Source organism: Coregonus lavaretus (genome assembly GCF_964263955.1).
Source record: "Coregonus lavaretus genome assembly, chromosome: 8".
NCBI lineage: Eukaryota > Metazoa > Chordata > Actinopteri > Salmoniformes > Salmonidae > Coregonus > Coregonus lavaretus.
Genome location: NC_139995.1, coordinates 33,393,620 through 33,407,702, shown reverse-complemented (window position 1 = coordinate 33,407,702; position 14,083 = coordinate 33,393,620). Strand labels below are relative to the sequence as shown.

General features: G+C 44.2%; 1 protein-coding gene and 1 pseudogene across 2 annotated transcripts in view; one reads left to right on the top strand and one right to left on the bottom strand.

The window, feature by feature from the left end:
- The window catches only part of LOC311133276 (la-related protein 4-like), a 39,114-nt gene extending 38,431 nt beyond the window's left edge, over positions 1–683 (bottom strand). The window contains exons 1-2 of the mRNA XM_084166763.1: positions 582–683; positions 291–455 (exon numbers count right to left, since the gene is read on the bottom strand). Of these exons, the coding sequence (XP_084022889.1) occupies positions 291–404 (114 nt within the window). The 5' untranslated portion in view covers positions 405–455; positions 582–683. The remainder of the gene's footprint in view (positions 1–290; positions 456–581) is intronic.
- Positions 684–1,496: 813 nt separating this feature from the next.
- Positions 1,497–13,430, top strand: LOC311134020 (protein polybromo-1-like; annotated as a pseudogene). Its single transcript has 22 exons — positions 1,497–1,507; positions 2,367–2,400; positions 2,639–2,736; positions 2,806–2,947; positions 3,123–3,266; positions 3,831–3,938; positions 6,137–6,205; positions 6,301–6,385; positions 6,471–6,556; positions 6,665–6,750; positions 6,913–7,125; positions 7,406–7,549; positions 7,968–8,197; positions 8,282–8,587; positions 8,767–8,951; positions 9,128–9,377; positions 9,561–9,762; positions 9,909–9,971; positions 10,483–10,642; positions 12,689–12,726; positions 12,845–13,040; positions 13,275–13,430. The product of its transcript is annotated as a protein polybromo-1-like (transcript).
- Positions 13,431–14,083: the final 653 nt, after the last annotated feature.

Here is a 14,083-nt window from a genome sequence, read left to right as displayed (position 1 = left end):
AGCTAACCTCGTTAACTAGCTAGTTTACGTTGAACTATTGGTCGACCTCCCTTACTAATGTTAGTTTGTCGACAGATGTTCGTTAACGTAATGTGTAGTTACAGGCCAGACTGACAACGGAGAAGCACGCGGAAGAACCAGTCAGTACTGTCAACGGGAGACTGCTTTATGGAATTGGAGTAACGTTAGCTAGCTAGGTTGCAACATGACGATTACGTTAGTTTCATGATGGGGGCCTTGGAAGATTCGAGGGGGAGGGAGTGCCAATTCAGCACAGGACCCAAACTTACCATGCCGCCTTGATCCTTGTCGGTTTTCGATGTTATCTCCTGTTGTCCACGTTTTTCCGAAACCGGCTTGACCACCTCCGGCTTCTGCGGCGACGGGCAATGCTCCGAACTCATCCGCAGCCCCCGACTATACTCTCCCCAGTCCTCCACCCCGACTTCACCTCACTGTGTGAAAGCAACAAGCACTCGCTATTCAACTTGGTTTGATTTATAACTAAGTGCAATCAATTGGCACAATAAAAAGGAAATAGGATAGCCAATCGTCTAGTATCTTATTTTTCAATTACAAACCAAATCGTTCTCATGGCCGCACGACGAAGCAGACACCTTTCGAAGCTCTGCCAGGCGACGCTGACAGATAGTAAATCGCTCTCCGCCACAGTCCCATCATACAACGCGACCTGGGGTGTATTCCTTAGTCGGATTCTGTTACAAAACGTTTTGCAACGGAAACCGTTTACTCCAAAGGTAAAACGTTTTGTATCGAAAACAAGACTTTCTATTGAACAATTCCAGGTAGGCCCCTCCCTGTTTCGTTCCGTTTGCTCTGTTTGCTTCCGTTTGGTTCCTCTAGTAAACGATAACAAACCAAACGTTTTTCAACGGAATCCGACTAATGAACACCCTTATTACTGCCTCCATCCCTGATAACAGTGCTACATTTCCCGGCACGGCATAGCAACGAGAGCGGCACTCTTTCCGCATAGCGACAGCGTGAGCAGAAACAAATATATGGGATGTTTTCTTTATATATACGGTCTATGGATGTTTCAAAGCAGCAGTCAATTTGGGTAGTGAAAAAAACAAGAACATTCTTCCAGACAGTCTGTTTACAAACTTCAATTATCATATGTGGCTGTGCTCTATAACATTTCATTTAATATTTTCCTTGAAATAATCTCTGATCTGGCATAAGTGACAGTGACAAGTGGAACACTGCTTTCAGTGATTTCTTCAAGGAAGGGAAATAACAATGATGTATATAAACACATTATACACATTATTGGGAAAGAATGATTCATGTATTAAACAGGGACGAATTTTTCGGAACAACAAAGTCAGGAAGAACAGCGCCCGCTAGCGGTCTCTCGAGGCTAGGCAAAGGCTTGGTACAAACCTCAGGTACAAACAGCAGGAGCGACATAAACTAAATCAATCTGTGGTGTGCATATGGTTTTATGACAACAATACTACACTGCTGTCTAGATGTTGAACAGGTATCATATTCTCTGTGATGTTCTTCAGACATCTGAAGACAAAAGGTGTTGGGAATCATCTTTATACAAAAAGCAGTATAGTATCAGAGCACAACCTATGGGAGAATGGAATGTTTTGCCCATTCATTTCTTGAAAGTTTGGTGCCTACTTAGTTTCCTCTCATGCATTTTCCAACAAGTGATGAATACATTTTGGACCATGCAAGTAAAAAAAAGTATGCTTTTGCTCTTCTAGTTTCCATTCCCATTAGCCTGCACTGATGATAGACAACTTTTTATTTTCTTTAAAGAAAAATAGTAATTTATGCAATATGCAATTGTGGATGTTGTATACACAACTGGCAACAGCTAGCAACAATTAGAAAGTTACTTTTGGGAATTTACTGTCAAAATAAAAGCTCGAACAAACCCCTCTCTTGAGTTGCTCTGTCCCTGTCTTGAGCCCAGGGGATGTGTCTCAGAGTAGGAGTGCTGATCTAGTATCAGGTTCCCCTGTCCATGTCATTTTATTCATTGTGGTCTAAAATCATTAAAATATTCAAAATAAAAGCTTTTAGATTGTGGTCTAAAAGTTAGAATTAGAATAAATCTAATTTGAGTCAATCAGATCTTTTATTTTGAAGTTGATAACGGAAGTGATCGGATGCGTCCTCACTGCTGCTACGTTCACACCCATTTTATTGATCAGGTTTCTCGAATGGTTTGCATTCTCTTCTACAGATTATAATTAGTAAGAGACTGAAGGTAAGCTCTTGCAGGTTTAAACGATGAGTGGTTAAGTATTTAGTTACTTACTCACATCTTTCTCTTTGTGTGTCTGGAGATGATGGGTCGCGTTAGCTAGCCGTAATTGAAAAAGGAGAAGAACCTCTAACATTCCCACTGTTGATCCAGTAAGTTCAGTTAAAAGCATTTTTTATGTGGAAACATTGCTTTCCAATACAAATATAGTACTCTACTTCTGTGGTAATGCCTTCGGATAATGTCTTAACCCAAAAATGAATTATTGAATTTTATGGACTCTAAATCCGCAGGCACAAATCAAACCCATGTGTGGTTTTTGAATATGTGTTCATAAACATTGTTGTTGCCTGTATTGTTTTGTGTTCATCTACTATGTTTTGCCTCCAGATTGCAGTATGCCATGAACTGTACAACACTATCAGAGATTATAAGGATGACCAGGGAAGGATGTTATGTGAGCTGTTCATAAGAGCACCGAAGAGACGGTACAGAGGATGGTTAACATAGAACATAAGCCTCATTAAATTCACTTATCTATTGTGTTTTCCTTGAAGGAATCAACCGGATTACTACCACATTGTGACACATCCCATTGACATGATGAAGATCCAGCAGAAGCTGAAGGAGTACGATGATGTGGACCAGATAACGGCCGACTTTCAGCTCTTATTCAACAATGCAAAGGCATACTACAAGGTAATGTATCCCTCCCTGTAATAACAAACACATTCACTTACTGGACTCTTTAGGGGAGACAAATAATGTTTACAAAGCATTGTTTTGTAAGAAGGAGTTTTCATAATAAATGCCCTGTCTAGGGCCTAAAACCTGGAATTAACCAAATGAAAGGGAATGTGTTGCATGTCTGTAGCCAGACTCTCTAGAGTACAGAGCAACCTATAAGCTGTGGGACCTCTACCTGCGCACCAAGAATGAGTTTGTCCAGCGGGGTGATTACGATGATGAGGAAGGGGACGATGCACAAGATAATCCTGGAGGGTTCAATGAGGATGAGGTAACACCAGCACTTCCAATGTAGCATAAAAAATATTTATTACATGAAAACATGACTGCCCTGTCACACATGCAGCACATGTTTTTTATTAATATTTTACCTTTATTTAACTAGGCAAGTCAGTTCAGAACAAATTCTTATTGACAATGACGGCCTACACCGGCCAAACCCGGACAACGCTGGGCCAATTGTGCGCCGCCCTATGGGACTCCCAATCACGGCCGGTTGTGATACAGCCTGGGGTCTGTAGTGACGCCTCAAGCACTGAGATGCAGTGCCTTAGACCGCTGCGCCACTCGGCAGCATCTCCCACTCCCATATCTCTGGGAGTAAGGACGTCAGCGTGGCACAGCAGCTGAAACCTGGTTCCATCTGAGTGAAAGCTCCTTGGCCACAACACCAGACTCCAGACAATTGAAGCTGTAATGGAGGAAAGCAGACATAAATAGACAAGACATTTAAAACTTGCATACCAGCAATAACCTTAATTGTCCCCCAAGTTCAAGCAATAAGCTCATAAAGTACAAAGACAAAATATTGTATAAAATTGTCTTTGAATGACAGAATGCACCCAGTTGCCTGAAGGAGGTCCTTGAAGAGCTGTTGGATGCGATGGTGAAGTTTTCAGGGAGTCTAGTCAGTTATCTGTTCCAGAAACTGCCATCTAAAGTGGTAAGAGAACCATTCGCTCCAATCCTATGGTATGACATTGGTTGACGCTCAATGTTAAATCTCCCTACCATCCTATCTAAGCCAGTATCTATTATTCCTCTGAAGAGTATGAATTAGGCTGTTTGAGAAGGTTTGAATCCTAAGCAACCTGCATACACATTGTTTGTTTGAAGTACAATAGACTAGTGTTGTCACGATACCAACATTTGACTAACGATACGATACCAAAAATGTAGTGGCCTAGTGTCCTGTTCGCCCCATCCCACCGACGCTTGTTCCCGTTTTCTAAATGTTATGCGCATGTGCTACATAAAAAAAAACTGGTTTACATTAGGCCTATGTGAATCCTACCTTTTTAAAGCACATCTAATGAGTAGCAGACCCTTTCCCTTTCTTCCTGTGCCAATCAAATTAGCCTAGACCTACTATCAAGTTACCAGGTTGTTAGCTAGCTAGGTAACATGACTGAACGATGTTTTTTTGTTATCAAACCAATAATTGGGGACCGGGATTAGTTTAAAACGGCCTGCGACATGGTTTGTCAAATTATGTCAAATGTGTGCGAAATCGGGTAGGAAAAAAAAAAAGGTTGCTCTTGTAATATAAGTCATATTTGTTTAACCATTTGAGCTAGAGACAAGCTGTTTTCTTTGCTGTAAAGCTGCAAGCATTTTCTTTGCTGTAAAGCTGCAAGCATGACTGTCGCGAAGCTGTTTCTCCTCTCTGGCACTGATGCGTGACAGCGAATTTGCAAAGCCTACTCAGACTGCCCTGTGGTCTTATACCAGGGAATAAATTATACAATGTATCAACTTTGCTCTGCTCCAATGTACAAAATGTAACCGAAGACTGCTCAGGGTCTGCATCCCCGCTCGCCATCACGGCTAAATTATAATAGAAAAACTGATGGAGGAATAGATGCGGAAGGAGAGAAGCAGGTGAGTGATGGCTGGAAGGGGATGCGGTTGGCGGATTACAGCTGCCACCCGTGATATGCGCATGAAAGTGAAGTGGACATTCTTGGACTGGCACATACAAGAGATTAGTTGCTGTTGCTTAATTTTTTTTACTGACTTGATACAATTTTTTATAAGAGGTGCCAGCTGGTTCTTTAAATCGGTAGGGCCAAAACATTTGGTAGTATCATATGAAACGGTACTACGGTATTCTAAAATGTGGGTATCATAAGTATCATGATGTTTTGGTACGGTGATATCACCGTGGTACCGGTATACCGTGCAACACTACAATAGACCAACAAAGCTACTGTAGTAGGTCAAAGCAGGTACAAAAACAATTAAAGAAATGCATACAAAAATAACCCAAACCCATTCCCCCTCTCAGTCCACATCCACCTGCCCACATCCTCCCTCCCCATTCCCCCTCTCAGTCCACATCCACCTGCCCACATCCTCCCTCCCCATTCCCCCTCTCAGTCCACATCCACCTGCCCACATCCTCCCTCCCCATTCCCCCTCTCAGTCCACATCCACCTGCCCACATCCTCCCTCCCCATTCCCCCTCTCAGTCCACATCCACCTGCCCACATCCTCCCTCCCCATCTGGAGACCATGTTTCCCACCCCGCCTAACCACCTCCCCGAAGAAAGCGTGCCTCCCACCTCTTCCCATTCCACCCAGCAACTGAGGTTGCTTATCAGTCCCCCTCCCAAGTTCCCCCCAATCCCCCCGCCCTCCCCCCACAGCAACCAGAGACACCATATTCTGTTCCAGTTAAAGGGTTGTTCAGATTCAATTCGATCTGGGGACCATACTTTTTTAATGGCTAGCTCAGAATATGAGCCAAAAGTTGTTTATATATTATGGCGATCAGTCCTTTCGGGAGCCCAGATAATTTATTTATAAATCCCATCATTGGATGGTACGGTAGTTGGGTGTCCCAAGGGACTCCATGTTGTAAATATAGAAAAAATGAGTTGCCTGGTAATGTGTATGTATCTTTCAAATCTTGGAATGTTCTCGAACAATTACCGTCCATGATATTGGTAAGGGTACGGATTCCACATTTGGACCATTGGGGGGGATGCAAAAGTCCGCCCTCCAGATCGCAAGGCATTATTATGAAATATTGGAGTATGGGCATGCCATTTTGATTCCCAGTTACATAGTTTTTAAATTTTGTGCCAAATAGAAATTATGTGTAGAAACAGTTTTGATTGTTGATTTCTTTCCCCTCAGCAATACCCAGACTATTATGCCATAGTAAAGGACCTAATAGATCTGAAAATCATTACCCAGAAGATACAGGTATGCTACCCAACCATCTGACTGAATGTACTGTAGATGGTTAAAGTAACACTACAGTGTGCATACAATAAATCACTGGTCAATTTTTTTCTTAGATGAGCCTCTACAGAAGTGTCAGCCCCATGGCAAAAGACATAGAATGCCAAAACGTACAATGAGCCTGGGTCACAGGTTTTTAAGGTATGCTGTACTACAGAATTCTGACTTAATTCTGAATGGATGTCAGTTTTGTTTGTTATAACTCTTTCTTTCTTATTTATTTAAGGATGCCAACACCATCAAAAATATTTTTCCACAGAGAAAGACAGAAATTGAGCATGCTGAGCCAATCAAATCCAGCATTCGCATCAAGTAAGCGATACCATAGACAGAACAGAAAGTAGACTTTATGAGCAAACAACATGCAACATTTACAAGGATTTTCCATGAGTTAAACATCTCTGTGTGTGTGTGTGTCAGGAACAGAAGGTCTGCCCAGGGAGACTGGCTCTCAGCTATTACCATGGCTCTTCAGTATGAGAGTGATGACGAATGCATTCTGGCTGGTACGTCTCATTGGTCTGTTAGCTGTTTTGGCTCTGCATTATCAACCCTATAAAAAAGAAGGAACATAAGGGACATTGCAGTGCTAAGTATACTAATATATGAGGGTTTGTCAGAAGACTTCAGACTTCATCTGTCTGATTCAATTGTCTCTCATTGCCCAGGGTCTGTCCACTATGACGAGGGGGAGTCGGAGGCAGAGAGCATCCAACACAGCATGGACATGAGTACCCCAATCTTCCAGATGTACGAGGCTCTGCAGGGTGGAAGGAACAGCCAGGGACAGCTCATCTCCGAGCCTTTCCTCCAGCTGCCAGGAAGGACTACCCAGACTACTACCAGCAGATCAGCCAGCCCATCTCCCTGCACCAGATTAGGTAGGCCAACCAGTGGAAGGACAGTATCTGCTCAATAAATGGCAGATTGAGAAGTTGTTCTACATAAAAGGGTTATTTGAAACAAATTCATGCAAGTGTGATTTATGTCATCTGGGCTCCAAGATGGTCCATTTAATAGCCTATGTCAAGTTTTATTCAGGCCTCATAATTATCCTAAATCAGCTGCTGTATGTTTTGTGTGGCATAACATGGCATGAGCTGTACAGTGTGTTTCTATCCCATCCCTTCCCAATGAGAGCCCTTAATTCCCCACACACAGGAACAAGATGAAGAACAACGAGTATGAGTGTTGAGCAGCTAGACGCAGACCTCACTCTGATGTTTGAGAACGCCAAGCGCTACAATGTGCCTCACTCCTCCATTTATAAGTGTGTGCTGAAACTCCAGCACATTCAGCAGGTCAGTGTGTGTATGAGCTGCCAATGCTGGAACTGAAGTTCAAGCTCTGCTATAGTTGTGTATCAGTATCTGTATGACTGTAAAGTATCCTATGCTAATTATTAGGTGTAACGTTACTGGAGTATTTAACTTACAATGAGATGATACTGCTGCTTAGGTAATCTGGTCTCTCTGGTGTTAAACATTGATTAGGTCTACTCAGTTGCAATCAATTGTTTTGTGGATAGTTGCTTGTTCTACTTATAAATAGACAGAATATTAAATATTGGAGCTGCCAAACCATGATGGCTTTTATGTTTGGGAGAAATGTTGGAGAGAGATAATGAGATGGGGAGAGTAAGAGGTGCTAGTTTGTATTCATGAACGTGTGGGAGGAAGAGAAGCTAGTTGTAATTGGTGTGTGTGTGTGTGTCTTTTCCTAGCTGAAGAAAAGGAGCCATTGAGGAGGGAGGGGGACAGCATGGATGGGGACAGCATGCTCTCTTCTATCATCAAGATGTGGATCATGCCGCTGAGCTCCGTTAAGTTTGTCCCTTGGGACGTACCGTTGCCTGTAGTCCATTTTGCATCCATGTTCGCCCCTAAGGAAGAAGAAGAGAAGCCTGCAGAGATACAAGAAGAGGGCAAAGCCGCGGACACTATTGTGGATAAGGTGAGTGGTTGGAAAATAATGTGCAATAAGAATTAGATTCAATTGGATTTAACAAAGACATCCTGACTGCGTATGTATGTGTAGGGGAGGGAGGATGTAACCCTGGACATGACCAATGGAGAGCCAGGCTGCCAGTACTATGAGCAGCTCTACTACAACGACACCTGGCTAAAAGTGGGAGACTGCGTCTATATTCGCTCACATGGACTAGTGCGCCACCGAGTGGGCAGGTATGGTAAATACAACTGTACAGACACATTTCCCAGAATAGGATATTGCTTGAAATATAATTATTATTTATGTTGTGTATTTAAAATAAAGTGAGTTTTATTTTTGTCTAAGTGTTCCTTAGCAGCTTGGAGGAGTCTTGCCCCATGACCTGTATCATAGGTACTCTCTCTGCCCCTACAGTGTCCCCTTTTGACAGACAGTATTATAATGTTGATGCTATGCTATGTTATTTTCAAATGTTGATAAGAGGAACATCCAAGTTTAAGTGCATGAGTTGATTGTATTTCACCGAACATGTGCCATGCTTATATATCTCTCTCTGTTCACTTGTTCCACAGGGAAGTGTGCAGTGTCCTCCTTCAAGGAGTACCTTTTGTGCCGGCCCACTGAAGTGCCTGAGGAGGACATTCTGCTGTGTGAGAGTCGCTACATCAAGAGTGACAAACAGATGAAGAAGTTCAAGGGCCTGAAGCGCTTCTCCATCTCTGGGAAGGCGGGTGGAGGACGAGATCTATTACTTCAGGTGAGTGGTTTGACCTTTACATGCCTCAAGATACTGTGGCATACTCAGCAAAAGTAAGAAAACATTCCACAACGCAATAAAGCAGAATTGAGTGACCCTGAATGGGTGAGTTATGAGTCAGTCACAAACACGCAGGTGTAACTGCACCCAGTCTACTCCACATGTGTCCCGTACAGGAAGCTGATCGTGCCCCAGAAGGAGCCGTCCCCTCTGCTGGACGGGAAGATTGCGGTGCTGGAGGCCAAGTTTGCTGACATGACAGACGAGGAGTTGGAGGACCTGGGGGAGGATGATGGGGAGCTGGGAGACACCTCCATACCCCAGCTCCAGAGCCCCATGGCAGGCAGCGACATGGACATGCCTTACACCCCTCCACAGGTCAGAGCACCAACATACACTGGGAAAATGTGTGGTGATGTTGTGAAGGTAAGGATCGTCCACCCTAGTTTAGATGTGTCAAATGAATCGCATGCATCCTGATTGAAAGAAAATGATTTGCATGTTCAGGGTGAGATTCATGAAAAAGCCCTCTTAGCCATCCAGTTGGGGGTGTGTATAGCAATGACAGTATAGAGATCACATGACACACTCTCCCTTACTTGACTGCAGTCCACTCCCAAGTCCATGAAGGTGATGTCCAAGAATGAGGGCTCCAAGAGGAAGATCAACATGAGTGGCTACATCCTGTTCAGCAGTGAGATGCGTGCGGTCATCAAGGCCCAGCACCCAGACTTCACCTTCGGGGAGCTCAGCCGTCTGGTTGGCACCGAGTGGAGGAACCTGGAGTCTCCCAAGAAAGCTGAGTATGAGGGTAAGAGATCTTACAAATGTACTTAGAAGGGACTTTTTCAGGTTTCTAAAAATGACTGGTCGTTTTTTCAATCCCCCTTGCAGTAGTGTCTCTGCCAATTCCCTTGCAAAAAGTTGTATTAGTATGTGTGTTTGCAGAGTGAGCAGCCAAAGTGGCCGAGCAGCAGGAGCGGGAGAGGGTGGCCCAGCAGCTGGCTTTCCCTAGAGCAGGTAGCCCAGTAGGAGTGCTGATGGGGGTGGTGCCTCCCCCAACCCCCATAGGGATGCTTTATCCCAGCATGATGCCTGTGTCAGGTAACCCCTCACTGTCGGGGATGCACCCCCCGTCTTGCACCCCCAACCCCACTTGGAGTTGCAATAAAAGCTGAACTGCTAGAATGATGAGCCCTTTTTAATTTTCTCATCACTCCACCCTTGGCTACTATTTTATTGTAGTACTGTGCTATCCCCTCTTTTCAATTATACACTACTTCAACATTTATTAAAAAGTTGACCAGTTTCACTGCATCTTTCTAGCATCAGTCTTTTTCAAGTAGTGCTTGTGATTTGTGAATTAATTGCATGTGTATGAATGTCTGATTATGGAATATCAAATATCTTAACTCTAGATTGATGTTTAGTCATTTAGCTAGTGCATGACCTCTGCCAGCTAGTTGTAGTTGCATGTACCACTGATGCATGTATCTGTTGTGTTGCTATACCCTCCTCCTCCTCCCCAAAGGCATGATGGGTACATATATGCCACACAATAATGCTGCAGGGCCCAGTTGATGGCATGTTTAGTATGACTGGCATGCCACCACATTACATGAGGTTGCCTTTCTTGCCCCATCATCGCCTGATGACAGGTATCTCCGGGTTCCTTGGCATGCCATACCCGGGTAAGAGCACTTTCACAGCCACCCTCCCCGCCACACCCCTGTAGTTGCTTCCTGTCTGCAACTCTAACTCACTGGAGGGGCTACCTGTAACATAGGCTGTTGTCCAGTAGTGACTAACCAGTCAACAGCTGATACTCAGTAGCTGAGGGATTCATCAACAGGGTCATGCATTGCTAATTGATATTGGAAATACAATGTTTCTGGAAACATAGTTCTCTGAAGTACCTGAACCTTCAATGTAGATTGTTGCTGAGAGGGTTTAATGGCCCAAATTGGTCTTTCTCTAAATTAAAAGAGCAGTAGTAAAGTCAGTATTCGACAACACAATCCAAGATAGCTAGCTGCTTACAGCTGGAGAAGCATCCAGCTACAGATTGTGCGCGCTGACGCTGCGTGGTCTGTGAACCTCAAAGCTCATGCATCTCAGATGGTATTTTTGGGTCTCAAATGGTATGTGGCGCACAACCTGCAGACGTTTTTGGTCTTGTATATCGCATGAGTCAATAGCTTTGTTCCAGGGCGTCAGTGTGCTACGCACATAAACTATATATACAAAAGTATGTGGACACCACTTCAAATTAGTGGATTTGGCTATTTCAGCCACACCTGTTGCTGACAGGTGTATAAAATCGAGCACACAGCCATGAAATCTCCATATACCAACATTGGCAGTAGAATGGCCTCACTGAAGAGCTCAGTGACTTCCAATGTGGCACCGTCATAAGATGCCACGTTTTCAACAAGTCAGTTCATAAAATTTCTGCCCTGCTAGAGCTGCCCCGGTCAACTGCAAGTGCTGTTATCGTGAAGTGGAAATGTGTAGGAGCAACAACGGCTCAGCCGCGAAGTGGTAGGCCACACAAGCTCACAGAACGGGACCGGCGAGTGCTGAAGCGCGTAGCGCGTAAAAATCATCTGTCCTCGGTTGCAACACTCACTACCGAGTTCCAAATTGCCTCTGGAAGCAACGTCAGCATAAGAACTGTTCGACGGGAGCTTCATGAAATGGGTTTCCATGGCCGAGCAGCTGCACACAAGCCTAAAATCACCATGCGCAATGCCAAGCGTCGGCTGGAGTGGTGTAAAGCTCGCCACCATTGGACTCTGGAGCAGTGGAAACGCGTTCTCTGGAGTGATGAATCACGCTTCACGATCTGGCAGTCCGACGGACAAATCTGGGTTTGGCGGATGCCAGGAGAACGCTACCTGCCTGAATGCATAGTGCCAACTGTAAAGTTTGGTGGAGGAGGAATAATGGTCTGGGGTTGTTTTTATTGTTTAGGCCCCTTAGTTCCAGTGAAGGGAGAGCTTAACATTACAGCATACAGTGGCATTCTAGACGATTCTGTGCTTCCAAATTTGTGTTAAAAGTTTGGGGAAGGCCGTTCCTGTTTCAGCATTACAGTGCCCCCGTGCACAAAGTGAGGTCCATACAGAAATGGTTTGTCGAGATCGGTGTGGAAGAACTTGACTGGCCTGCATAGAGCCCTGACCTTAACCCCATCGAACACCTTTGGGATGAATTGGAACGCCGACTGTGAACCAGGCCTAATCTCCCAACATCAGTGCCCGACCTCACTAATGCTCTTGTGGCTGAATGGAAACAAGTCCCTGCAGCAATGTTCCAACATCTAGTGGAAAGCCTTCCCAGAAGAGTGGAGTCTGTTATAGCAGCAAAGGGGAAACCAACTCCATATTAATGCCCATGATTTTGGAATGAGATGTTCGACGAGCAGGTGCCCACATACTTTTGGTCATGTAGTGTACCATTTGGCGCACTAGCTCTGGTCCACTGTGTTATGTTAACCACTGTTGCTTGTGCAGCTAGCTAGTACACACTAGCTAGGATAGTATCTATCTTATAATTTTAAATGTAATTTATGTTTGCGGTAACACACAATCTTCTCTGGCACCATTCAACATCCTGTCTTAGCTCGTATGTCTCACAGTGTCTGTGACGTGAGAAGGTGTCTGCTGCAGCCAGACCCTATTGGACAGCTGTGGCATGGAGCACTCTTACTGTTTATGTTAATGCCTTCACTACAGGTGTCAACACTGGTGCTCCTGGAGCCTACGGAACCCAGGTAATCTACACTTCTATACAATGTATTTTAGAAAAGCACAGACTGTAAATGCTTGTTATTTTATTACTCACATCTGTATTTGAGAATGAGTAGAGGCCCTTGACGCTTTAATTAAATGATTGGTCCTGGGCAGCAGGCCCCGCGGCCCTACCCAGGACAGGGCCAGCCTGCCTTCCAGCAGCCCTCAACACCCATATTTGTAGCCCCGCCACCCAAGCCCAGGTGCCTGCTCCACTCCGATGCATACCTGAAGTACATTGAGGGACATAATGCAGAGTCCTCCACCATCAACAAGTGGGATCAAACTCTCTCAGGTGAGCTCTCATCACTGAAAGAAAGTGATTTACACCACATCTACAAATCACTTATACGATATTTCAGTGATTGGTGTATCAGTAAATGACCTTGAATAACAGAAAAAACATACAGACAGTAGTATAATTTGTCTTCACCTGCAAAGTGTATCATGAATGTACAGTATGTACTATTTCCCAAGAACCTTGTGTATGTACTATGTATGTGTTGTGTATGTGGGCGTGTTTAAGCAGCTCGAAAGAAAGATGTGCGGCAGACCAAAGAGCAGGAGAGCCGGCTGCCGTCCCATTGGCTGAAGAGCAAGGGCGCCCATTCCACAATGGCAGTGGCGTCTGCGAGACCTGATGCTGCGCGACACACTGAACATCCGCCAGACATACAACCTGTAGGATATCTGAGCCACTGCTCCATACACTGTCAGACAGGAAAGGGTTTTTTAGGCTCATTAGAAAATGTGTAAATGTTGTCATGTTAAAGTGGGCATTCGTTTGTAGAATGGTTAAATTAGCTTGCTTACTCTGTTCAAGCTGTTTTGTGTTTGCATTTTAATTGTTCTAACAAGTGCATTATTGTATTGAATGTTTCTCTGTGATGGATAAACGTTTTCATAAAAAATGCAGAGAAGGGACTTGTTCTTGACTGCTAATTTAGTATCTGTGTGCTGCAATATGGGAGATTCTAGTGGGCAGTGGGAACCCATGCCCTGACTCCAAGGCACCAGACAAGAAAAGAGAAGAGGAACCAACTAACTTTGTTTCTTCTTTAAGTTGTTCTATTAGACTGGTTTAGCCAATTCTGATATTTTTTCACTTCTTTGAACCAATCAGATCAGCGCTGAAAAAGATCTGATGTGACTGGCCAAAAGACCAATTAGTGAGAAAAATATCAGAATTCAGCTGGTAGTGAGAAAAAGATCAGAATTCAGCTGCCTGTCTAAACGCAGCCTTGGTCTTCCATGACATGACTATGAAGTCAAAACCATAATGTATCTTGGGTAAATTGAGTGACTGACCTACAAATGATAATGAGTGGGCTAGTTAGT